At 38.7% G+C, this 25,782-nt stretch overlaps 2 protein-coding genes across 11 annotated transcripts in view; both read left to right on the top strand.

Moving 5' to 3' along the window:
* Positions 1–25,782, top strand: part of NEK11 (NIMA related kinase 11) — a 287,681-nt gene that overhangs the window by 1,984 nt on the left and 259,915 nt on the right. For all 10 annotated transcript variants that reach the window (XM_053903812.1, XM_053903815.1, XM_053903809.1 and 7 more), the window contains exon 2: positions 1,121–1,389. In XM_053903812.1, the coding sequence (XP_053759787.1) occupies positions 1,220–1,389 (170 nt within the window). In that variant the 5' untranslated portion in view covers positions 1,121–1,219. The remainder of the gene's footprint in view (positions 1–1,120; positions 1,390–25,782) is intronic.
* LOC109259048 (60S ribosomal protein L30-like) lies at positions 2,945–3,449 on the top strand. Its single transcript, XM_053903816.1, has one exon. It carries the CDS (start codon positions 3,019–3,021, stop codon positions 3,334–3,336), a length of 318 nt encoding a protein of 105 aa, XP_053759791.1. The 5' UTR covers positions 2,945–3,018; the 3' UTR covers positions 3,337–3,449.

The following is a 25,782-nucleotide window of genomic DNA, read 5'->3' as shown; positions in this document are numbered from 1 at the left end:
ATTTATAGTTTCTTGAGGAATTACAACACATTTATATTCAGTTATCATTAAAATACAATTTTTGGTTTGAACTGGATTTGTGACACTTCTTGTTTCCAATCCAGAGAGATTATTCTCTACATAGTGTGTATAATAATTTCAGAAACTGGATCAGAAATTGTTTAGGAGGGGAAAGAATTTATTCTGAAGTCTTTCTTCCTCTTCACATGTATTCTAATAGATGCAAATACAATAGTTTAATGTCTACAGAAAGAAATTCTATGCTGATTTCTAGTCTAATCCTAACTCATTATTTTTTTTTTTAACGTTTATTTATTTTTGAGAGAGAGAGAGAGATAGAGCATGAGCAGGGGAAGGGGCAGAGAGAGAGGGAGACACAGAATCTGAAGCGGGCTCCAGGCACCGAGGTGTCAGCACAGAGCCCGACGTGGGGCTTGAACCCACAAACCGTGAGATCATGACCTGAGCCACCCAGGCGCCCCGAATCCTAACTCACTATTTGTTAATCAAAACAGACATAAGGTAGGAAGAAAGAATTACAAAAAGATTGGGGTGCCAGGGTGGCTCAGTCGGTTAAGCATCCGACTTTGGCTCAGGTCATGATCTTGCGGTTCGTGAGTTCAAGCCCCGCGTCTGGCTCTGTGCTGACAGCTCAGAGCCTGGAGCCTGTTTCAGATTCTGTGTGTGTCTCTCTCTCTCTCTGACCCTCCCCCATTCATGTTCTGTCTCTCTCTGTCTCAAAAATAAATAAACGTTAAAAAAATTTTTTTTTAAAAAGAATTACAAAAAGATTAATGCAAATGTATAGATTTAAGGAAGTTATAATGTTCTTAAATTTGGATTTTTTTTAAGTAAGTGGGGAGTATAAATCTTAAACAGATTAACTGTAACTCAGTTTTGCTATATTCATTCAGATGTATGAGGGAAGGCTCTCTTCCTGTGACTGTCTTCTATTAGAATCTGCAATATCTCTACCTTTTAACATTTTTCTCTCAAGTCATTAAATGTGGTGTCATTGAATCCATTACTCAGGGTGCAAGTATCACGGTCAGAAACGTACACATAGTTAGGAATCTGTCGACATTCTTTAGACCTGATCTCTGGACTTTTCATCTTTCAGGGATTGACTGACGCTACTTGGATTAATTTGACGATCTCCTAAGAGACTCGAAGTTAAATTTCTATAAACAAATAAACTAGTTCTCTCTCATTTGGAGCAATGCTGAAGTTCCAAGAGGCTACTAAGTGTGTGAGTGGACCAATAGCCCTTTCTGCTTATCCAAAGACCTTGATTGCAAGAAGATACGTAGTTCAACAGAAACTTGGTAGTGGAAGTTTTGGAACTGTCTATCTGGTCTCAGACAAGAAAGCAAAACAAGGAGAGGAATTGTAAGTAAAAATACTTCATACGCATTTTGAGTTGGCTGCCTTGTATGCGTAGCTCTTAGCTGATTAAGAATATGGAGTACTGTTTGCTTTTTGCATTTAAGGTGGTCAGAATTGAATAAGCAACAGAAAAGCTTCTGGAATGATGTCTCCAGATAAGGTTTTTAAAGCCATTTCAGTAGGTGAGTGAAGTACCCGAACGACCTAGAGAAGGGAGATGGAGTAGATTAAGTGGAGATAAGATTTTTATGCATACCGGAGTCTCAATTACAACGTTGCTTCCACTTAACTTGATTGGGACTTCTTGAATGAGAAAGTAAGAATTGTTTATAATGAAGGCAGTTTTAGAAATGTTATGAAATGCAAATAAATGGTAATTCACACTTGAGGTGAATAGGGTGTACTAAAAGGAAATATGGTATTAATTTTCTTTGGCTTTCTTCTATGGAGGGGTTTTTCAGTCTGTAGTCATACAACTCTCAAATTAGGACATTTAAATCAAACAGGAACTCCCATCTAAAGTTAACTTATATTGAGGATCCTCTGGTTACTTCCTTTTCTTTGATTTTGATGGGACTGTTAAACTGTCAAGGTAGAGAAAATGTCTGCTACAGATAAGGATCAATCTTCATTTTTAGCTTGAAGTTGTTTGAATTTGCTACAGTGAAAAGTTAGTTGGAATTGGAGTTAGGATAAAAAACTTGTACGTCTTGTATGTCAGAAACAGGAAAAAAAGAGAAGGCAGAAGTAAAAGTGATCCAAGATGTCAGCCTTTAACTCTAGGCAAACAAATTTCCATCCTGTAATCTATTCTTTTATTTGGAGGTTTTAAGTCAACTCAAAATTCTTTTAGCTTTTGCTCATTGGATTTAATATCAGTGTGATAAACATTTTCTACTTCTTAATATTACATAGGAATTAGAAAAGTAAATGTTGGTGCTGCTATTTTATTTTCAAACTCAACCTTTTAAATGGTCTCTGTGTCCAGAATTTTACAAAGTAATTATCAAGAATCCATAGTTTTCATTGAATTCCTCTATGAGGAATGACGACAGTGTCCTTAGAACAGGTTTCACGACTCCTATCAAAGACTTCTTTTCCATAAATCCTAGAGGTGCTCTTCCAGCCATGTAGAACAGGATGATAAATTTCTGAAAATTACCAGAGTACCTTTATGGAAACATTGAGAGTAAGACCTAAATCTGACCCAGGACTTGTGTGCATCGTATTGTAAATGAGGTGGGGCCACGGGCAAACAGTCAAGAAAGAATTCTTGAGATGTTTTTGGTGCACAAAGGTGCTTTTATTATAGCACAGGGACAGGACCTGTGGGCAGAAAGAGCTGCACTGCACCTTTGTTGTATGAAGCTGGTGGTTACATGCCTACTGCTCAAGGGGGAGGGGATGTGCAGGGAGTAGTAGATCATAAAGGTTTTCTTCGAATTTCTGCTTGTAAAACTACTTTCACAAGATTTCTATGGTGCTTATCATTCAGCTTGATATTAACTATTCGTGAGATGTGCAGGCAGTCATGAGACCCTTTAAGAATGTAGCAACCACCTTTTTTTTCTCTCTCCCGGCCATTTTGGCGGTTGCTTCTGGTTGGGTCTGCCCCGCACCTAAGGCAGGAAGATGGTGGCCACAAAGAAGACGAAAAAGTCGCTGGAGTCCATCAACTCTAGGCTCCAACTCGTTATGAAAAGTGGGAAGTACGTGTTGGGGTACAAGCAGACTCTGAAAATGATCAGACATGGCAAAGTGAAACTGGTCATCCTCACCAACAACTGCCCAGCCTTGAGGAAATCTGAAATAGAATACTATGCCATGTTGGCCAAAACTGGTGTCCATCACTACAGCGGCAATAATATTGAATTGGGCACAGCGTGTGGGAAATACTGCAGAGTGTGCATCCTGGCTATTATTGATCCAGGTGATTCTGATATCATTTGAAGCATGCCAGAACAGACTGGTGAAAAGTAAATCACGTAAAATTTTTCGTTAATAAAATTGGCTAGAGCTTGTTTAAAAAAAAAAAAAAAAAAGAATGTAGCAACCAGTATGTCTTTGATCCTTTTTGGAACTATGCAGGCTATAGATCAGTCTTCTGGGCTAAAAGTGAACATTTTTCTCATTCTGTCTCTCATCATAAAGATCATATCCAATTTTGGTTTCTTTAATGAGTAAGGAATATGAAGAATTTTAAGAAAATTCACAGAAGGGCTAAAAAGTTGATTAAAGGAATGTAAAATAAGATATATGAAGACCAAACTTGAAAGCTTCCGACTTGAGATGATGGGTGTATATGCACCCATAGTATATGGGAGTGTAGTGTATATGCGTGTGTTGGAGGAAGGGTGCAGAAATGAGAGAGGAAGGGGCTGGTTGGTTGGGATGTGATTTGCCAATAACGTTTCCTGTACTTGCATTGGTCTAAAAATACCTGATTTGAACTGAAGATGGCAGATGAAGCCTCAGTCTGTGGAATGAATCCAACAGTGAGGATAATTGACAAAATTATTTGACACCGAAAAGTCTGGTGTAGAATCTCTTGAAAAGGAATCATTCATCATCAGAATCTCTACAACATATTACATACAAGCTACATTCAGCCTTCAGATGTGTTTTGTTTGGCCTGCATAGTGGGGATTTTTTTTCAGTCTAAATTAGTTGCCAGTATTTAAAAATGTACATTCTCAGAAAGATTGAGCTTTTCATCTTCTCTTGGAAAAAAAAAAAAAAAAAGATTTGGTAACATTTGCTAACATTGATGCTATATAGCCAATATGGGCTGGAGCTGGGTAGCAGCTGCCCCCTTCAGACAGAACCTGTACTCTTCAATTAGCCGTGTCTTACCACTCTTCACTGTCTCTTATACCCACTGCCTATCTCTGTAGACATCTGATTTTACACCTCTGCTAAAATCATGAAGAATCATGGCTGTGGCTGCTCACAAAATCCTAGAAGGCTAGAAGGAAGTCAGTAAGTGTCACAGTTAAGACCACAGGGTTTGGAGGTGAACGGGTCAAATGTAAAGCCAGTCGTTATGCAGGTTCCTCATCTGAGCTTCAGTTTTCTTATGTGTAAAATGGGTATTAAACCTCATAGGATTGAAATAGGGTTAAATAAAATATCTATGTATGTATAAAACATCCAGATAAACATATATTATCTAATAAGGAATGTATAATATAAAAACAAATATAAGATATATTTGTAAATATATGCATAAAATATAGAATATCACATTACCTTATATATAATTATCACTCAGTAACAGTTGAGGTTCATCTTATTTATAAATAATCCAAGTTATAGGAATAATTAAAGGAAACCTACCAAAACTTTATCTAGTCACGACCCAATAACTTTACTCTCTATTAAGAGGAAGTTTTTCTTTTGTATTCCACTTTTAAGAGAGAAATCTCTCCAAGCAATCTGCTATCAGGCATGTGATTTTAAAATCTTCTTCAAGAATCTTTCTTGAGATTGTAACAATTCTATTGTCATATTCTTTTGTATCTCTATGACTGTCCAAAAGCAATTGATCCTCAGAATGTTGACTTTTTAGCTATATAAGATAGCAACTTATCAGTGATTATGTTTCATACATGTTACAGAGGCAGAAACTAAACTCATTTTTTAAAGATTCTTTCCCCACAGTGTTGACAATTGAATCTTTAGTTAGTGAGAAAAGCACATTAATTAGCACTACCCATTGTCCAAGCACTTTGGTTACATAAAATTTTAGATTCTACTTTACATACTGGGCTATAAACATAGGGAATTGGTTAATATTAGAGATGGGTAGAAAATAATGCTTTCTGAAAAGATTTATATAATGTTGTGAATGCTTCTCCTTTAATAAATCAAAGTAGATCTGACTCCCTTCATTGTTTTGCAGACATACCCCTAACTGTTTGAGATTATAAGGAAAGTATATCATAACCTTTATATACCAGACGATCTCTTCTCTAGTTAAAAGAGTGACTTGGGTGTACTATGAGTCTGAGGTGGTCTACAGGACACTTATTACTAGCCCCTATGAAATCTAGGTTTACGTAATATGCACTTTTAGATTTAATTGAAGAATTTGACAAAAGGGAATATAGCTATTCTAACTTTTCCATCAAAGTATTGCAATTTATCATTATGCCACTTGGGGGCATCACTCTACCATTGACATTTTTCATATTCTGTGAATTTGTGAATTTTAATTACAGTGTAAATACCACATTCCTTTACATTTTTATCGACTTTCTGCATTTGCTATGGGACAAAACAAAAAACAAAAAACTATAGCCATGACATTTGATTAGTGTGTGTTTGGAGAGAGTTTTCTCTTTGGCATAAAGATCGGGCATTCCTTTTTTGGTTATCACAGTAGTATGAAATTAAACTTTAAAGGAGTATTGAATGACACAGAGAGGTTTTTTTATTCTACATCATGAAATTTATAAACCAATATTTGGGAATATTTTCTTTCATGATTATAGAAATTCTGGTCTAATGAATGTGGTGGGGATGTGATAATGTTAACTCATATTCCTAAATATTGTTCTAATTCAACTTCATAATTTTATATTTTTGTTAAGCTGTCAGACTTTATTTTTAGTTAAAAAATTTTTTTTAATGTTTATTTTTAAGAGAGAGAGAGAGAGACAGAATGTGAGTGGGGTGGTGGGGGGAGCAGAGAGAGAGGGAGACACAAAATCTGAAGCAGGCTCCAGGCTCTGAGCTGTCAGCACAGAAGCTGACGTGGGGCTCAAACTCACACAAGAACTGTGAGATCATGACCTGAGTCGAAGTCAGACGCTTAACCAACAGAGCCACCCAGGCGCCCCTGTCAGACCTTTTTCTTTAAAAGCAAATCCATAAGTGATGAGCTAAGAAGGTCTTTGGTTCTTAGCATAGTGCATGTAACTTAATAGAAAAGAGATGTTAAGGAAGTAATCTTACCTTACCCTAAGATACATGATTAAACTTGTACATGATTAGTTGTACATGATTAATCATGGCCACAGTTGTAATGAATTTAGAATTTTCATCTTACCATTGAATGCTGGTTATAATGCTGTTTTAAATTTCATCAACTTAAAATACAGTGACATCATTATTTAGAGTTGATTTTGTGCTGTCGTCTTTTATAAAAGTTTGTCGACTCATAAGTATTTAATTTATATATTAAACCTTTGCTTTGTACTGAACACCAGCGAGGAGACTGAAGCAATAGGAAATAAGGCTTGGCTCTCAGGAGCCTCCAGTCTGGAAGAGGGATAGAATTAACCTGTAGAAAACAACTAGTAAATGGTACGGGGTTTAAACACTTGTGTAGCAGGTTGCTCTCAGAGATGTTGGAATGGCCAGTGCCCAGATCCCTTCCTAGCTACCTACAGTCTTTATTTTGCTAGTTTCTGTGCATTATAGAGAGCTTTCCTTTTTCCCCCTCTCGGTCCTGTGGTGTAAATATCCAAATATTTCTTTCTTTATCTGTGCACCTACACATTGGCCTTTGCCTAAATATGGCCAACATGGTTAACATGCAAATGCATTCTCTCTCCACAGAGCATTTCTTCCCAGTATCATATATCTACAGTATGAGATAAGGACTGGAGTTAAATAGGAAAGGTTAACAAGTCCTTAGAGAAATGGCCTCAAGCCTAGGTCCTTGCCTCCGAGGAGAGCTTTTGGGCCTGTAGTAGAGCAGATTTTTAAAAGTTCTAACGGGCAGATTTCCCACCCAGCCACAGAAACAAGATTGAGGAGAGTGGGCTAAGAATTGCTGCTAGAATTAGTCGCACTGACAGCAGAGGGGAGAGGTCTTAGACCTTAAAAGTAAGGGAAGTGAAAAGTCATAAAAGGGTAACAACAATCATAAAAATAAAACCCACAGGAGTCTGGGTCCATTATTGGAAGACAGCTCTCCTAAGCGCAGTCTCTTCTGAGAGCATCTCAGATTTATACCCTGGTTCCAGCATGTGGTGTTGAGATACAATCATCAATAGGGATGGAGCTGAGGAGGTCAGGGCCTTGCAGGACAGAACCGTAGTTAGCCACCACACTAGGATCCAGTCCTCAGCTTTTCATCTTAATATACCTAGTCATGGTCAGTCTTGATAGGGCTTCCTGTTAACTAAATTCAGGCAAGACAGATCTGCAAATTGTGATACCACTTCTTGATTCAGGGCCTAGAATGAATAGTATCTCTTTTCATGTGCCCTCAACCATTTTCTGATGCAAGTTCTGGAGAAGCTGAATATCTGATCAGAAGTGAAAATAAAACAAAATGAAGTGGGTGGAATAGACAGCTATTTGTTTAAGCCAAATAAAGGGTCTCTTCCTCATAACACAGAACATCATTCCAAAGTGACCATTTTTCTCAGAACCGTCAGACCCAGGGTATATCTCCTAAATAGCTCTGGATATGTGTACATTCAGTTATCTTTAGGGTACCTCCTTTTCCTGTATTGATACTAATATACATACATTTAATAAAAAGTGCATGTGTGCATAAAGCTGGAAAATGTATAATCCTGCCACCCAACTGCTGGTCTTTTCCGTACGCGTTGACAAATATTTATTCACTCTTCTAAGGAAACATACGGCATTGGTCACAGTGGTTGCCTCAGAGATGGAGGGTGAGAGTGAGGAGACTTACTTTTCACTCAACCCTTTTTGTACATTTGTAATTTTGTACCATGTGCAAGATTAAAAAAAACACCCACATAATAAATAAAAGTAAAAAAAATAACTCCACATGTTTATTCAACAGATGTTGGTCACTATTTGCTGGTCACCTGCTCTTCAAGGAGCTTGAGTTTAGGTTCTCAACCTTGGCCAAAGAATGGAATCACAGTATTTTAAAAAAATACATGTTTGAGCCATACCCCAGTACATTGTTTTAATTGGACCACACCCCAGGCATCTGGATTTTCGAGAGCTTCCAGGTGATTTGAATGTGCAGCTAAGCTTTAGAATATTGGTCTAGTGAGAGGGAAAAATGCTAATTGTATAATCATAAAAGTAATTACAAGCTGCCATAACCATTGTGAAAGGAAAGTCTTGGTTGCTCTGAGGTATGATAGACCCGTCTAAGCCGTCTAAGCTGGCAGGGTGACCCTGGGGGAGGCAAGGCTTCCCGAGAACATGTTGTTTCAGCTGAGACCTGAAGGATGATTAAGAACCAGCTAGTGGTTTTCTCACTTTATTGGGCCTCAGAAGATTGCCTGGAGGGCTGTTAAAACAGATTGCTGGGTTCTCCTCCCAAAATTGTGACTTAACAAGTCTGGGTGGGGCCTGAGAATGCGCATCTCTACCAGCTGTTGCTGCTGACCTGAAGACTGCACTTCCAGGACCACCGAATGAGGCAAAAGGGCGAGAGAACGCTTCTGTTCAGTGTCTGTATAAGTTTGCATCTTTTTTTTTTTTTTTTGAAGCACTAAGATATAAGTATTTTCCCATGTTATTATTTTCTTTTTTAGTTTTGAAAAACGTTTTATCCGAGAATTACTTAATTTCAAATATCTTCCAAAATACAATTTCCTAGGTTGCTACAAAAGAAAGCAAATTCAATAAGTAATTTATATCATTAAATATGTTTCACTCGTGTATACATATAGAATGCCATGCAATTAATATTTAGCCCTGGAATGCATACCATGTGTTTTTCCTTACTAACGAAAGGCTCAATCCAGCACTTGCTATGGACTATGTACAACAGGCCGAGTTCAGTGTTCATAAGAATTTGACATCAGCTGCCTCGATTTACAGCTGTGGTAGTTTGTCCACAGGGGTGTCAAATTTGAAGTCTGTAGGAAACAGATCTGGAGCTCGAGGATAGATATAAGCCTGTTGGACTGTCTGATTGTAACATCAGCAACACCAACGACATCCCCAATTTCTTTTTGGGTCCTCTTCTCAGTGGAGGCCTGTGAGGCCATGTAAATGATTGCCACTGCCACAGATACCAGGAACCTTCCAGGAACCAAGTCCAGTTCCACAGCTTTATGGGCTATGTGTGTAGGTGCCATCTGTTCTTGTTTAAGAAGACAAAGGTTGGAACAAAACCTGGACATGAAGTCCCCAGTTGTAATCAAATCCACACCGGTTTCTGAAGCTTTCAAACTAAGTTTAAAACATTGACCAATTGCTTTCTTAGAAATTTGTGACATGGCACATATTTTTTTTAAATGTCCTAGGAACCCCGTATTTTCCCATGTTACTAAGTGCTCTTACAAACATCACCTTATTTATTTGTAAATATTTACTTATTTACTTAGAGAGCGTGTGCACATGTACAAGTGGGAGGAGAGGGAGAGAGAGAATCCCAAGCAGACTCCTCACTGTCAGCACAGAGCTCGCCTCTAGGCTTGATCTCATGGTTTGAAATCAAGAGTCAAATGCTTAACTGACTGAGCCACCCAGGCACCCCTTAATAGCGTCATTTAAAATGCTTGCGGGGCACCTGGGTGACTCATTTGGTTGAGCCTCAGACTTTGGCTCAGGTCATGATCTCACAGTTTGTGAGTTTGAGCCCCATATGGGCCCGTTGCCCTCAGCACAAAGCCCGCTGGCATCCTCTGTCACCTTCTCTCTGCCCCCCCCACCCCGCTTTTGCTCGCCCTCTCAAAAATAAACATTAAGAAAAAATAAATGCTTGCATAATTGTCTGCTGTATGGCTTTACTATCAGTTGGCTCCCTGTAGTTGGTTCTAGTAACCTCTCTGAAGTAGGAGTTAAAAACTATTGTGCCCTTTAGCATCCTCAGAGATTTGATATCATGATCACTGCAGCATATCCCCTTTCTGTCACTGCTATCACCCTGGAAAACTAATGAAGAACCAAGCTTCAATCACTGAGAAATGATGGGCATTCTGTTCCATTCTGAAGCATATTTGGGCCACTTATGAATTATGGCCACATATGCTGACACACGCAGTTGTAATTAGAAAAAACAAAGGACTTCATCCATTTTCAAGCTTATTTCTGACACAGTGAGAAATGGAGAAATCAGTTTTCATATTGTAAGGAATGCACTGAAAGCTGCCTTTTCTGTGTATACATTTTCACTGTTTATAAAAAGACAGGACATTATTTCCTCTTAGCGAATTAATAAATTGATTATAGTAGCCTGACAGTGTCAAAAAATAATTAAGAATGAGTAGTAGTTCTTACCAGTATGCATAGAGTTTTATAATACTTGAAACAAGCTTTCAGTGATTCAGGATGTGACAGTACTTTCTGCTATTTAATAGCTGGTAGCCTTTTGCAAAGCTAGTATGCATGTATTGCACCACGAGCACCTCTTTGTGGATTTGTCTGACTTATTTAATCATTTTAGCATATCTGTACTTTCAGTTTTGACTCATTCTAAACAAAACATTAAATTTAATGAGTCCAACTTTGAGCCCATTTTATGTACTCTTATTAAAGCTATTATTCCTGTATTGTACCAGGGCTTTCTCCCCAGTGGGTATCTGTGATGGGAGGATTGGGTTATTGAGTGGGCTGACTTAGTTTAATAGGATTCAGTGGTTTATGCAATGGAGTCATGAAAACAATTTGGAGGAAACGAATGATTTCTTTCCAATTTGCCCTGCTAGAAAACAGTTTTCATCAGGTTTTCCCATAGTGATCATGTTTCCCTTAATCTTCAATCCTTTAAGAGACATTGTAATATGAAAGGATATTAAAGCAGTTCACATTCTGGAGGATTTTGTGCATCAGCTCATTTTAGGTAAATGCAGGAAGGGAAAATTTGAACTTGGACTTCACTTTGGGCTTTGCCAGTTCTCTGTCTGTGATAAAGTCAAGCCTCTGAGCTTCTGGCCATCTTACAACACTGAAGGTTCGGGAGGTAGGAAGGAAAAAGAGAATAAAATGCAAGGGTGCACAGTTACTTTGACTTGCCTCAATCATGGTAATGAAGTCGACGATGTTTTGGGGTAAGTGATTTACATATCCTGAGGCTCCTTTCCTGCATGTATTAGCATAAAAGAAGCCATGAGCTTATAATCTGGTTTTTAATATTTACAGATGATAGATGACTAATAAATAAAATATTTTAGGATGAGTAGGATGCAGGGAAACCTGCAGTTTCATTTTGGCCGGGGCAAGGGGCCAAAAAGCCTGCTTTGAAGACTGAATCACTGAGAAACATTTAGAAAGAAGACAACAGTACACAAAAAGGCTTTTTTTTAAATGCTTTTTTTTTCTTGCATTGCTATTGTTTGAAAGAAAATAAAAGTGAATTATTGAAAATACCACAAGTAGACTGTTGACAGGAAAAGAATGTAGGCAAATTACTAAGGTATATATATTAGATTTTTAGACTTTTACATTCTTTACTTATCCCATTCTGTTCTAATGATGTTTTGCTGGATTTGTGAATAGGGAAGCTAATGATTTTGTCAACACTGAATAATACCCTAGGAAATAAGGAATATTATTCATTTAAATATATGAGATGGGTGGGGAATATATAAGTTATTTTGGTGAATTATAATTTAAAAATGTAATTAGATATGCTGGTCCCGGGGCGCCTGGGTGGCGCAGTCGGTTAAGCGTCCGACTTCAGCCAGGTCACGATCTCGCGGTCCGTGAGTTCGAGCCCCGCGTCAGGCTCTGGGCTGATGGCTCGGAGCCTGGAGCCTGTTTCCGATTCTGTGTCTCCCTCTCTCTCTGCCCCTCCCCCGTTCATGCTCTGCCTCTCTCTGTCCCAAAAATAAATAAAAAACGTTGAAAAAAAAATTTAAAAAAAAAAAAAAAAAAAAAAAAAAGATATGCTGGTCCCTTCACATTGTCCTTGTTGATGGCTCCCAATTTTTAAAATGTAAGATTTGTGTAAGCCTACTACTATTTAAATGTTGTTTTGTTTCATTTATTCAATAAGTGAAACAAAATATTTAAAAAAAAATTTTTAAGTTTATTTATTTATTTTGAGAAAGAGCGAGAGAGAGCAGGGGAGTGGGTAGAGAGAGTGAGAGAATCCCAAGCAGGCTCCATGCTATCAGTGCAAAGCCTGACACAGGGCTTGATCTCATGAACCACACTATTAGCACAGAACCTGATGCAGAGCTCAAACTCACGAACCGTGACATCATGGCCTGAGCTGAAATCAAGAGTCGGACACTTAACTAACTGAGCCACCCAGGCGCCCCGGTAAAACAAAATATTTTAAGGATGAGTGCATAATATATAAGAACAAAACTTTATAGGTATTGACTAGTTCAAGTTTTCACTCCCTTCCCAATCAAAAATGGACTTTTTTCAGAGAGATGAGCTAATTTTTTATGGATTCCAGAGGAACCTCAATAACCAAATCCAGGGTTTTTCATGGCTGGTGTCAGAATATTTTTCAATATAATTTCTAACTTTAATTTCTTGACCCAAAGCAAACATGACATGCGTAAGTAGCCTTCAAGCAGCCATCTTGTGAAGGCTCCAGTAGTTTTTGGTGGGTCAAGCAGCCCAGCACTCTGCCTGACACACAGCAGGCAGTCCCCCTGTACCATCACTCACTCCAACAGGATCACCTGAGGGAGGCATCTTCTTTTTTCAGTTTTGCCCTTTCTGAACCGAGCTGGTTCCTTTTTTGACACATGCATTGACTCAGGAGTAGGTATGGGCAATTTGGCTAGCACTCATCCTTATAACTATTTTGAACTGAAAATTTGAGTTGTGATATCATTCACCTTTAAGGAACTTGGAATAAGATACATCTATAAAGTAAACATCAAAGAAATGAGAAAGTGGAAAACTCTCAGACTGAGATTCGTTTCTGGCTCACTTTATTACTGCCAACTTTCCTGGGAAAAAAGTTTAGTTGCCATGACATCCATGTCTAAATAGTAATTTAGAGTGATGTAGATGACTTATAAGTCAACAAGGGAGAAAAACGACCCTTAGGTTAGCTTCTTAGTCAGTTATTTCTTAGTTTTTAGAACCAGTAATTTGTAAATTTATCTTTATGTGAGAAATAGACATAGTTGACGATGCAAAGTTCTAAAAGTAGCTTGTGTGCTACGCTAATTGTATATTGTATAAAAAATTGCATGTAGTATTAAGAATAAGCAGTTAATATTATGTGACTTTCATTGCTTTAAAATACCATGACACTGAATTTCTGTTCCATAGTTTAATAAGAACTCAGCCACTTTTTGTTCCACAGGTGCTTTCATAATACCCTAATACCTGATACTCATAAGTATGAATGAATAATTATGAAACCTTTGACATGCTATAGAACATATTTGGTACAGCAGTGCTGTTATTTCGTAATTATGTGAAAAATCCACCTGAAGTTTTGAAAAAGCAAAACCTTGGGCATGAGGAAGCTTTGGGGTATGATGGCATGTTCATTATCGTGATTGTGGAGATGGTTTCATGGGCAAATGTAAAAATTTATCAAATTATATACTTTAAATGTGGGTAGTATACTGTGTATCAATTATACCTTAATAAATGTGTTTAGAAAATGTAAATCCTGGACCATGATACATGAAAACTTCTAAGATCATTAACTGGTTGATTTTTTAGTTGCCAGTGATAGTCATTGTGAAATTTGGTAGTTTAAGCTGAATGTTGCTTTTTATTTATTTGTTTGTTTATTTATTTTTTTAATGTTTTTATTTATTTTTGAGGAGAGAGAGACAGAGTATTATCAGGGGAGGGGGGAGAGAGAGAGGGAGTCAGAGAATCTGAAGCAGGCTCCAGGCTCTGTGCTGTCAGCACAGAGCCAAGCGCAGGACTTGAACTCACTAGCTGTGAGATCATGACCTTAGCCGAAGTCAGATGCTTAACTGACAGAGCCACCCAGGCGCCCCTAAATGTTTTTTTAATGTTTATTTATTTTTGAGAGAGAGAGAGAGAGAGAGAGAGAGAGAGAGACTGCAAATGGAGAGAGGCAGAGAGAGAGGGAGACACAGAATCCAAAGCAGGCTCCATGCTCTGAGCTGTCAGCACAGAGCCTGACGTAGGGCTCAAACTCAGGAGCTGTGAGATCATGACCTGAGCAAAGTCAGACACTTAACCAACTGAGCCACTCAGGCACCCCTGAATGTTGCTTTTTAATCTTCAGGTTCAGAGCAATCAATATTCTTTTTTTTTTTTTAGTAAGAGAACAATTATAGTCTTTGCTTCTCATGACCTTTATTGAGCAAATGAGGAAGTTTAAGGTTTATGTTGATACTCTTATCATGTATGCTGGGTTTCCCAATTTCTAAGATTCAAAAATTTGGAATATTAAGCTTTGATTAGAATGTGTTTGGGTGTCAGTTTCCTCAGCTTCTCCAATATTTGGTGGGCACTCAGTATTTTAATGACAGCTTGATTGACATTTCCATTCCCTATTAGTTTGAATTTGGAGAAACCCTTAAAAACCTAATCAGGTAGTTACATGTGCCTTCCCTCAGGGGGGATTTGAGGAAGATTTTTGGCCCAGAAGTCCTCCATTGCCTCACTCCCTTCTCTCCCATCTCATTGGTCTTGCACAGATGCACATATGGTGGATTTGGGAGAAAGACAACCAGTCTGCTTTTTACAAAATTGGATTTGCCATTTGTTGATCATCTGTTTTTAATTCATGTTCTTTCAAGCATATTTCAGCACAATGATTATTGAGTAGTTTTATTAGTTTTAGGACTGTTTTACAAATGAAAATCATAGTTTTGGAACTTGTGATTTATAGATTTATATCGATGACTGATGTGATTTGCAGGCAGTTTAACAATAGTTAGGAAGTAAAGCATTTGGATATTTGATATCTGACACCTAACTGAAGTTGCCTTTTAACTAAACTTACTATCTCTAAAGAAGTTGAGTTTTTGAGCTCCAAAGGTGTGAGTTATATTCAAAGGGTTTTGAAAACCAAGAAAAACAGATAATTTCCTCTAGGTAAAGCTTATTTTGGCATTATTTTGCTAGCTTTGCATAAAGGCTAGCTTACATAAAAACTCTGTGTATGTGCATAGACCAATGGAATAGAATAGAAACCCCAGAACTAGACCCACAAACGTATGGCCAACTAATCTTTGACAAAGCAGGAAAGAACATCCAATGGAAAAAAGACAGTCTCTTTAACAAATGGTGCTGGGAGAACTGGACAGCAACATGCAGAAGATTGAAACTAGACCACTTTCTCACACCATTCACAAAAATAAACTCAAAATGGATAAAGGACCTGAATGTGACACAGGAAACCATCAAAACCCTAGAGGAGAAAGCAGGAAAAGACCTCTCTGACCTCAGCCGTAGCAATTTCTTACTTGACACATCCCCAAAGGCAAGGGAATTAAAAGCAAAAATGAACTACTGGGACCTTATGAAGATAAAAAACTTCTGTACAGCAAAGGAAACAACCAACAAAACTCAAAGGCAACCAACGGAACGGGAAAAGATATTTGCAAATGACCTATTGGACAAAGGGCTATTATCCAAAATCTATTAAGAGCTCACCAAACTCCACACCCGAAAAACAAATAACCCAGTGAAGAAATGGGCAGAAAACATGAATAGACACTTCTCTAAAGAAGACATCCGGATGGCCAACAGGCACATGAAAAGATGCTCAACGTCGCTCCTTATTAGGGAAATACAAATCAAAACCACACTCAGATATCACCTCACGCCAGTCAGAGTGGCCAAAATGAACAAATCAGGAGACTATAGATGCTGGAGAGGATGTGGAGAAACGGGAACCCTCTTGCACTGTTGGTGGGAATGCAAATTGGTGCAGCCACTCTGGAAAACAGTGTGGAGGTTCCTCAAAGAATTAAAAATAGACCTACCCTATGACCCAGCAATAGCACTGCTAGGAATTTACCCAAGGGATACAGGAGTACTGATGCATAGGGGCACTTGTACCCCAATGTTTGTAGCAGCACTCTCAACAATAGCCAAATGGTGGAAAGAGCCTAAATGTCCATCAACTGACGAATGGATAAAGAAATTGTGGTTTATATACACAATGGAGTAGTACGTGGCAATGAGAAAGAATGAAATATGGCCCTTTGTAGCAACGTGGATGGAACTGGAGAGTGTTATGCTAAGTGAAATAAGCCATACAGAGAAAGACAGATACTATATGGTTTCACTCTTATGTGGATCCTGAGAAACTTAACAGAAACCCATGGGGGAGGGGAAGGAAAAAAAAAAGGAAGTTAAAGTGGGAGAGAGCCAAAGCATAAGAGACTCTTAAAAACTGAGAGCAAGGGGCGCCTGGGTGGCTTGGTCGGTTGGGCGGCCGACTTCGGCTCAGGTCATGATCTCGCGGTCCGTGAGTTCGAGCCCCGCGTCGGGCTCTGTGCTGACAGCTCAGAGCCTGGAGCCTGTTTCAGATTCTGTGTCTCCCTCTCTCTGACCCTCCCCCGTTCATGCTCTGTCTCTCTCTGTCTCAAAAATAAATAAACGTTAAAAAAAAAAATTAAAAAAAAAAAACAACTGAGAACTGAGGGTTGATGGGGGGTGGGAGGGTGGGGAGGGTGGGTGATGGGCATTGAGGAGGGCACCTGTTGGGATGAGCACTGGGTGTTGTATGGAAACCAATTTGACAATAAACTTCATATATTGAAAAAAAACCTCTGTGTATGTGTGTACATCTGCATGTACATAATATACCTGAAAACTATATATATGTATATGTGCACACACACGTGCATGCATATGTATGTGTGTGTGCGTGCATGTATGTAGACATACATTCTTGATTTCACAGTTTTTTGGTTCAGCACTAGTTTCAGCAGCCAAGGTTGTACTCAGCTGATAACAAATATCCTGCTTTAATGGATGAAGAAGTCACGCTCAATACTTCATAACCATACTTGGAAAGACACTAGAGTACTCTATGGGGATTTCTACTTTATGAAAATTCAGATGGTATTAGTGTGGCTCCTCATTGGAAAGCCCACGCTGAGAGGCACCAACTACCCATGCCTCTGCGGCGTTGGGTAATTGTGGGGTGTCCCCTCAGCAGCTGCCACTGACTTGTATTATGCCATTAGCTAGACTCACTCCAGGATTCCTTGGAAACTGCCTGCTTGCCTGAATAATTTATTACCCAGTGATCAATTATTCATAACTCATTATTACAACTGAAATAAAACCTAAAGGTGGGATCATTCTGCCACTTATGAATATCCAACAGATCATCAGGAGATTGCTGTAGAGTTTTAAGTCCGTGAGGTCGCCACTGGCTGTTTGTTTCTCTGAAGGGATTCCAGAGCGAACAGCTTCTAAAATGGAATCAGAATCAATGAAAGTGGTAACAAATGACTCCCTGCTGGTTGTGCTGTATTGGTTCATCTATTCACACTGTTTGTCTTTTTACTCTGGCCTTATTTATACCTAGAAATAAAATTTCAGTTTAAGAGAATTTAGAAGACATCAATGGCACTGTTGGCTGGTTAAACCACTCTTAGGAAGTAAATAAGGATACAAAACTTGTCCTCAGAATATCTTTCATGGTATAAAATGCAGGCACTATAGTACATTTTATTGACATTAGTCATACTGCATTTGCTTGTTCCATTAGAGTAATATCTGTGTTGTATTTTATTTATTTATTGGACTACATCTTTGTAAAAAATTTTTTTAATGTTTACTTATTTTTGAAGGAGAGAGCATGAGTGGGGGGAGGGGCAGAGAGAGAGGGAGACACAGAATCCGAAGCGGGTTCCAGGCTCCTATCTGTCAGTGTAGAGCCCGATGCAGGGCTCTAACCCACAAGCTGTGAGATCATGGCCTGAGCCGAAGTCGGATGCTCAACTGACTGAACCACCCAGGCTTCCTGGACTATATCTTCAATAAAAAGAAATGACACATGCTTTTCACATATATAAAAAGCATTTTATAAAATTGCTGTGAAGGTATAACCAAAAGAATCCTAATTATTATTATTTTTTTAGGAAGTATAATGGGAAATTTTTTGGCTTAAGCTAGACTGATTACTACTATTTTTTACATAATCACCAAGTTTTTATTTTATTTTATTTCATTTCCATTTTTTAATTTAATTTTTTATTTTTTTTAAATTTACATCCAAATTAGTTAGCATGTAGTGTAACAATGATTTCAAGAGTAGATTCCTTAGTGCCCCTTACCCATTTAGCCCATCCCTCTCCCAACCCCTACAGTAACCCTCAGTTTGTTCTCCATATTTATGAGTCTCTTATGTTTTGTACCCCTCCCTGTTTTTATATTATTTTTGTGTCCCCTCTCTTATGTTCATCTGTTTTGTCTCTTAAAGTCCTCATATGAGTGAAGCTATATGATATTTGTCTTTGTCTGACTGACTAATTTCACTTAGCATAATACCCTCCAGTTCCATGCACGTAGTTGCAAATGGCAAGATTTCATTCTTTTTGATTGCCGAGTGATACTCTATTGTATATATATACCACATCTTCTTTATCCATTCATCCATCGATGGACATTTGGGCTCTTGCCATACTTTGGCTATTGTTGATAGTGCTGCTATAAACATGGGGGTGCATGTGTCCCTTTGAAACAGCACACCTGTATCCCGTGGATAAATGCCTAGTAGTGCAATTGCTGGGTCGTAGGGTAGTTCTATTTTTAGTTTTTTGAGGACTAAAAATACTGTTTTCCAGAGTGGCTGCACCAATTTGGATTCCCACCAGCAGTGCAAAAGAGATCCTCTTTCTCCGCATCCTTGCCAACATCTCTTGTTGCCTGAGTTGTTAATGTTAGCCGTTGTGACAGGTGTAAGGTGGTATCTCATTGTGGTTTTGATTTGTATTTCCCTGATGATGAGTGATGTGGAGCATTTTTTCATGTGTCGGTTGGCCATCTGGATGTCTTCTGTGGAGAAGGGTCTATCCATGTTTTTGCCCATCTCTTCACTGGATTCTTTGTTTTTTGGGTGTTGAGTTTGATATGTTCTTTATAGATTTTGGATACTCACCCTTTATCTGATATGACATTTGCAAATATCTTCTCCCATTCTGTCAGTTGCCTTTTAGTTTTGCTGATTGTTTCCTTTGCTGTGCAGAAGCTTTTTATTTTGATGAGGTCCCAGTAATTCATTTTTGCTTTTGTTTCCCTTGCCTCTACAGACGTGTTGAGTAAGAAGTTGCTGTGGCCAAGATCAAAGAGGTTTTTTTCTGCTTTCTCCTCTGGGATTTTGATGGCTTCCTGTCTTACATTGAGGTCTTTCATCCATTTTGAGTTATTTTTGTGTATGGTGTAAGAAAGGGGTCCAGGTTCATTGTTCTGCATGTCGCTGTCCAGTTTTCCCAGCACCACTTGCTGAAGAGACTGTCTTTATTTCATTGGATATTCTTTCCTGCTTTGTCAAAGACTAGTTAGTCATATGTTTGTGGGTCCATTTCTGGGTTCTCTATTCTGTTCCACTGATCTGAGCGTCTGTTCTTGTGCCAGTACCATACTGTCTTGATGAGTGCAGCTTTGTAGTATAGCTTCGTAATCACCAAGCTTTTAAAAATGTGTTGAAAATAGCTGGGAGAGTTTGAAATTCCAGTTACTTTGGGCAGTAAAGCAGAGGTTTGCCCTTGAGCACTCTGGCATTGAAGAATGGGCAGCAGTCTGTGATGCTTCACACTCGAGATTGCCATTTCTGAGTTGTGGCATTTTCTGTGTGGTCACTTCCAAAAGTAAGTTAGTACTGATTTTGAGCATCAGCGTTCTAACTCCAGCTTATAGATAAAAATCCCAAACTGTTTGAGCAAGTATTTTTAAGTTGAGGTTCCAGATTTTTTTGTGTTGATGTTGGTTCTGCAAATGGAATGAAAGCTAAATGTTTAAGCAAGTTTTAAATGGCCTAAATCCATGCCTTTCACACTGAACCACGCATATGATGTCCTAGATGTCCCAGCAAACAGGAATTTAAAGATGGATTTAGTTTTACTATTGTAAAAATATATGGGAATTAAAAAAAATTAGTACAGATGTGAATATGTCATGGAATGAAAATTTGTATGCTTTTTGAATGTTTAATATAATTTTAATAGGTTACACATTCATATGTGTCAAAAATATAGAATGATATACTGTTAAAAGTCTCTTCTCATCCCTGTCTTCCTTTTTCTGAGTTCCTACCTTCTTTCCCAAAAGGTAAGCATTGTTAAGAATTTCCTACGGAGTTTTCCAAAGTTGCCTTATGCATATATAAGCAATTCTGAAATTCTGATTTTTGCCCCTTTCTGATAAAAACTGGCATTTTACACAGTTCTGTTATGTGCTTTTTTCATAGGCCTAACTATTTTGGAGCTTTTCCCATGTTAGTATGTAGAGAATGTTCCCATTCTTTGTCTTAACAGCTGTATATTCCGTTATATGGCTGTCCTATAATTTATCCACTTTCCCGTTGATGTACATTTGGGTTGTTTTTAATGTTTTGTAATTAAAAACACTGCTGCAGTGGATAATCATGAACATTTGTCACTTCACCAACATGGCACTATTTCTTGCACGAATTTTAAAAGCAAAGCATGAGATTTCGGAGACGTATTCTGTTTTTGACGGTCCCGTTCCAGGGGTGTGAGTTTATCCTTCTTTGCTATTAGAGTTATTTTGCTGGAAGAACTTAAGAAGCACTGCTGGAAAGTTGTTATTGAGGCCTAGTAGTGGGAGGATTCATTTTCTGAAATAACTTTGCTATGAAGTGGTAGTGACAACGTGACTTTGCCATCCTGTGTTTTCTGGAGGTGATATAAGACGACATGTGTAAATCTGGTGGCACATTATTTATAAGCAAACATCATGTTGTAAATTTGCCTAGTTTGCACATTTACAGCTATGAACCACCAAATGCTGGCACCTTTGAAAATGTTAATAGGTGTCCTATATAAAAAGGGAGTTCCATGATTAAGCAAGTTTAGAAAACACTTGGTTCCACAAAGTTAAATCAGTTTTGTTTTGTTTTGTTTTGTTTTTTAAACTGAGGGACTCTTGACAGACAGACTTCAATCTGCTGGGGTAAAATGTGACCCTTCAAGAGCTTTTCCCAAACTCCTTCAACCACTGAACTCCCTTTCTTTCCAGGTGGCTCTTACTAGCTTGGTGTACTGAGGAGCTTAACTTAGGAAATACTATCCAGGACACCAGGGTGCACGTTGAAATTAGTGGTCGGCATATGTGGTATTAAATTTACCAACCGTTTAGTAAGGGGAATGAGAAGGAAAGTCACTACTTTGAAACTGACCATCATGAACAGCAGATGGTGGTAATGTAACACGCAGACCAACTAGTAATACACAGCAGTATTTCCAATGACAGTATTAATTCAGGGTCCATAATGTCGTCTTCATTTAATTACAGTCTGCCAATATTTTAATTTCACTAGTTAGATGAATAAAAGGCTAAAAACAGCTCATTAATATACTTTTAACTTCTTCCTAGGAAAAGCACAAGTCAGCTGAGAAATATATTTGGGAAAACTTTTTTATTTCCACAGACCATTTTAACTGGCATGGTTTGTTGTTGGTTTTTGTTGTTGTTATCTTTGTATTAGATGGACATCTCCTAGTTTGTGAGTACGTAAAGATGTATGTGTGCTCTGTCTTGAAAGAAAAAGCCATAAATTTAGCCAAACTCAACTCTCCATTGTAGATGAGAATGGCAAAGAGCAGTTTCATTCAACAAGCATCTAGTTGATAGCTACAAAGAGATGAAGCAGCCACAGACTTTGTCCTCCAGAAAATGACATCTGGGCTGAAAGTAGTATGTGAACGCAAACAGCTCTTTTAGAAGGGCCATGGAATAAGAGAGATCAGAGTCTCTTTGAGGCTGGGAGAGATATGGATCACTTCCATTCTTCTGAGGTATATTAAATTATAAAAGTTTTTTTTAAAGTTTATTGATGTATTTGGGGAGAGAGAGTGTGCACATGAGTGGGGAGGGGCCGAGACAGAGAGGGAGAGAGAGAATCCCAAGCAGGCTCAGCACTGTCAGCACAGAGCCCGATGCAGGGCTTGATCTCACGAACCTTAAGATCGTGACCTGAGCCAAAACCAAGAGTTGGACGTTTAACTGACTGAGCCACCCAGGCTCTCCCACTGAGGTCTTTTAAATGTAAAACTGTGTAAAATAGGACAACAAAAAATGGGGTATGTGTTAAATGTAAATTTAACAACAAAAAATTTAATATGCAAAAATGCAATGCACTGTGACTGTATTGCTCACAGGATAATTATGGAATTAAGTTAAATCTTAATTCTTAGTGTATCACAGTTGGGATGGCCCAGAGATGGGAAATACATTTAAACCTGTATGGGGAACCTCTTTCCTAACTGTCAGTGTGTCTGTGAGACAGAGGGTATAATCTGACTTGGAGCTCTTGTCAATGGTCAACCTTTGAAAAGTTCATGAATGTGCAGCACTGAATAAAAAGCCATTTTGGCCACTTTGGGATAAACCTAATGCAGAAGATAAACCTAGAGGAGCTACAGGGAGAGGACGCTCTTCTAGTGAAGGACCTTTGGACCTACTTGACAGATGTGGAATTGCTGAAGATGGCCCTGGGTGGGGCGTGGGGGTTATAACTTAGACTGATGAATGTCCTGATGTATGTGAAACCCCAGTTTGAAATGACCCTTCAGAGGTGCACTTGGGCAGCATTGCACCCTGACCCTGCCACCTCCCCATTCCAAGGTTAAACTTGCTTTACCTCTACTATAGCAGAAAGACCAGCCTCAGCCAAGGGTGATATCTTAATAAACTGGCCAGGCCATGCCACCCATGGGAACAGGAGAGTCGTGACATCTTGCTGTTCCCTGGGTGGGGAAGGAATCACTTTTTTGATTTGAAGATCTTTTACTCCATGTCCTGCAGGGAAAAAATAAAATAAAATAAAGGGATCCAGTTTATAACAGTCAAGTACTTAGTGCAACAGAATCATTCAGTCAGCAACAATTAGGAAGCAGCCTTTACCTTAAGTAACCTATGATGCTAACGTCTTCATTCAGTCTTTGGTCATTGGATAGATTGCTAACAATATCAGGCACTGTTCTAGGCATGGGCCACAGCAGCAGATACAACCAAGTCGTCCTCAGGGAGAGGACATTCTGGTGGGGCTGTGGAGAGAGATTAGACAATTAGTAAAATCATATACTAATATGTGATTAAGTGCTATGGAAAAAATAAAACAGGAAAGAGGACAGGGAGGGTGGGTATGCGTCTAATAAATGTAAGTTAATACTTTGTATTATGTTTGGCATTAAAATAATAGTAAATAGTCCCTCTGACAAAAATATCCAAGTCAAAAGATCATTGGAAGGAATTTTGGAGCAAAACCTATCACTAAAGCTCTAGTTTTTCCAGTAGCAGAAGGAGACAACCTTTTTCCATATGCTTATATTTCTGTGTGTGGGCAACAGTGCAGAGAGACCACCTATGCTTTGTGTTATTCGCTTCCTTTCTCTGGAAAGCTGGGGCCATTTTTCAGGGGCATAAGGATGACTGTGTGTTGAAAGGTGCTCAAGTTTTCTTCTGACGGGCTTTAACTTCATTTCACTGCCTGCAGGTCAATGGAGACTTCTGAAATTTTGGCTAGTTCTGCCCTCTGTGTCTGTCTCATTGTGTAGCTTTCTCTGCTCTGCAGAAGAGATTTCATACTGGATGAATGGATGCCATGGTATTGGGATGGGGAGATCTCGGAGGGGAAAGCTGTCCCTGTTCCTGCCCTTGCAGATAGGATCACTCTAGACATGTTAGGAGTTAGGTATTTTCAGACAGACATTCAGTTTTCCAGGCTTAGACTTCATTCATTTCCTGTGAAGATTTTGTTCCTCCCTCAGTGGCCAGCACACTTTGTGTGTTTTCCCCTCATCAGAGTCAATGATATGGAGGCCCTCAGGAAGTTCTTTCAGTTGGGGCCTGAAAGTCTCTAGACACCTTCATTAATGGTTTCTTTTTGAGAGCAGATGGATCTAAAGTGCAGTGACTACTGTTTATTATTCTTAAGTGTTACCCCAAGAACGGGTGCCCCCCCCCCAAAAAATAAGCTATGTGTTACAGTGAGGGAAAACGTATAGTGTTTGAAACTCTCTATGAGTGATGTCCCTCTTTGTCAGAAATCATGCCAGTGTGCTATCTTTGGTTCCAGTAGGGAACAGAGAGAAGCTTGCTGTTATACGTCCAGATGTAGAGCTGGGTCATTAAGGGCCCCCAATTTCTTCCTTGAGAGAAGATAACAAAGGGGTCAGAGCAGATGCCCTCCACAAAGGCTGGAACCCTCTCCTGTCCTTGACCCCCAGTGTGAGGGAAAGCATAACCAGCCCTGGATCAGGTCTCTTCAGATCCTGAAGAATCCCCTCTTTGGAGGTCTGAACGCTGTTGGTGTAATACCTGGATATAGCTTATCATTCTATTTTATGTAAATAAAACCCAGTGACTCATCTCCGTCTCTTGATGTCTCAAAGTCTCCATCACAGTTCCCTTAAATAAGTTAGAGTGTAGTATGAACAAGAGAGGGAAATCACCCCCAACTTTAGATTCTAAGACAGTCATCCCTGTTGGCCCCTTGATCCTCACAAATATGTCTGTCTGGGTGACAGGAATTTTCCTGGGTTACAGCTGAGGTGTTGCAGAGAGGTGATTAGTTCAAATGTAAGGTTGCTACAGAACTGAGACCGAAAGTAAGATTTCCTGGATCTTCACTAAGGATTTAACCATTACATTTTAAAAACAAATTCTATAACTGATGAAAGATGAAGTTTTAAATTTTCTTTTGTCTTAGTTTTCTATGAATATAAAATTGATCAGAGTTGATCCAGAAGATCTCAGAAATCTGTCGTTTTATATTGTTTCTCATCAATAATAATATAACTTTAACTTTATTTATTTTAAAGTTTATTTATTTTGAGAGAGGTGGGGGGGAGGGAGAGAGAGAGAGAGAGAGAGAGAGAGAAAGAAAATGATCAGGGGAGGGGCAGAGAGGAAGGGAGAGAGAGAGAGAGAGAGAGAGAGAGAGAGAGAGAGAGAGAGAGAGAAAGAGAATGAATCCTAAGCAGGCTCTGCACTGTTAGTGTGGCTTGAACTGATAACCATGAGATCATGACCTGAGCCAAAACCAAGAGTCGGGTGCTTACTGACTGAGCCACCCAGTACCCCAACTTCAACTTTTAAAAAGAAAAAGTACTTCAACAGAATTGTTTTATTTGATCTGTAAGGATGCTTCAAATGAAAAGGTTTTTAAAAAATTCCAGGTAAACTACAAAGTATACTGATCTCTAGTTCGGGAGAACTTGTCATTAACACTGAAATGCGTTTTCAGGTTATTTTAAGGAGAAGCATTATTTTTCTTGGTTCTTGTGAAAGTATGTTTTATCTCATTGAAAGTACTGAGTTGCTTCAATTTTATTTTAGGGTATTTTCAATTTTATTTTCTGGAGCTGGAGATTCAAATATAAGAGGAAATTTTAT

This window comes from Panthera pardus, unplaced genomic scaffold (assembly GCF_024362965.1).
Source record: "Panthera pardus isolate Hobbes unplaced genomic scaffold, ASM2436296v1 HiC_scaffold_16, whole genome shotgun sequence".
In the NCBI taxonomy this organism is placed as follows: Eukaryota; Metazoa; Chordata; class Mammalia; order Carnivora; family Felidae; genus Panthera; species Panthera pardus.
The sequence above is the reverse complement of the archived record's forward strand: the minus strand, read 5'-3'. Positions and strand labels throughout refer to the sequence as shown.

Coding starts and splice junctions, on each gene's coding strand:
- LOC109259048 (XM_053903816.1), top strand. CDS start 3,019: ATGGTGGCCACAAAGAAGACGAAAAAGTCGCTGGAGTCCATCAACTCT.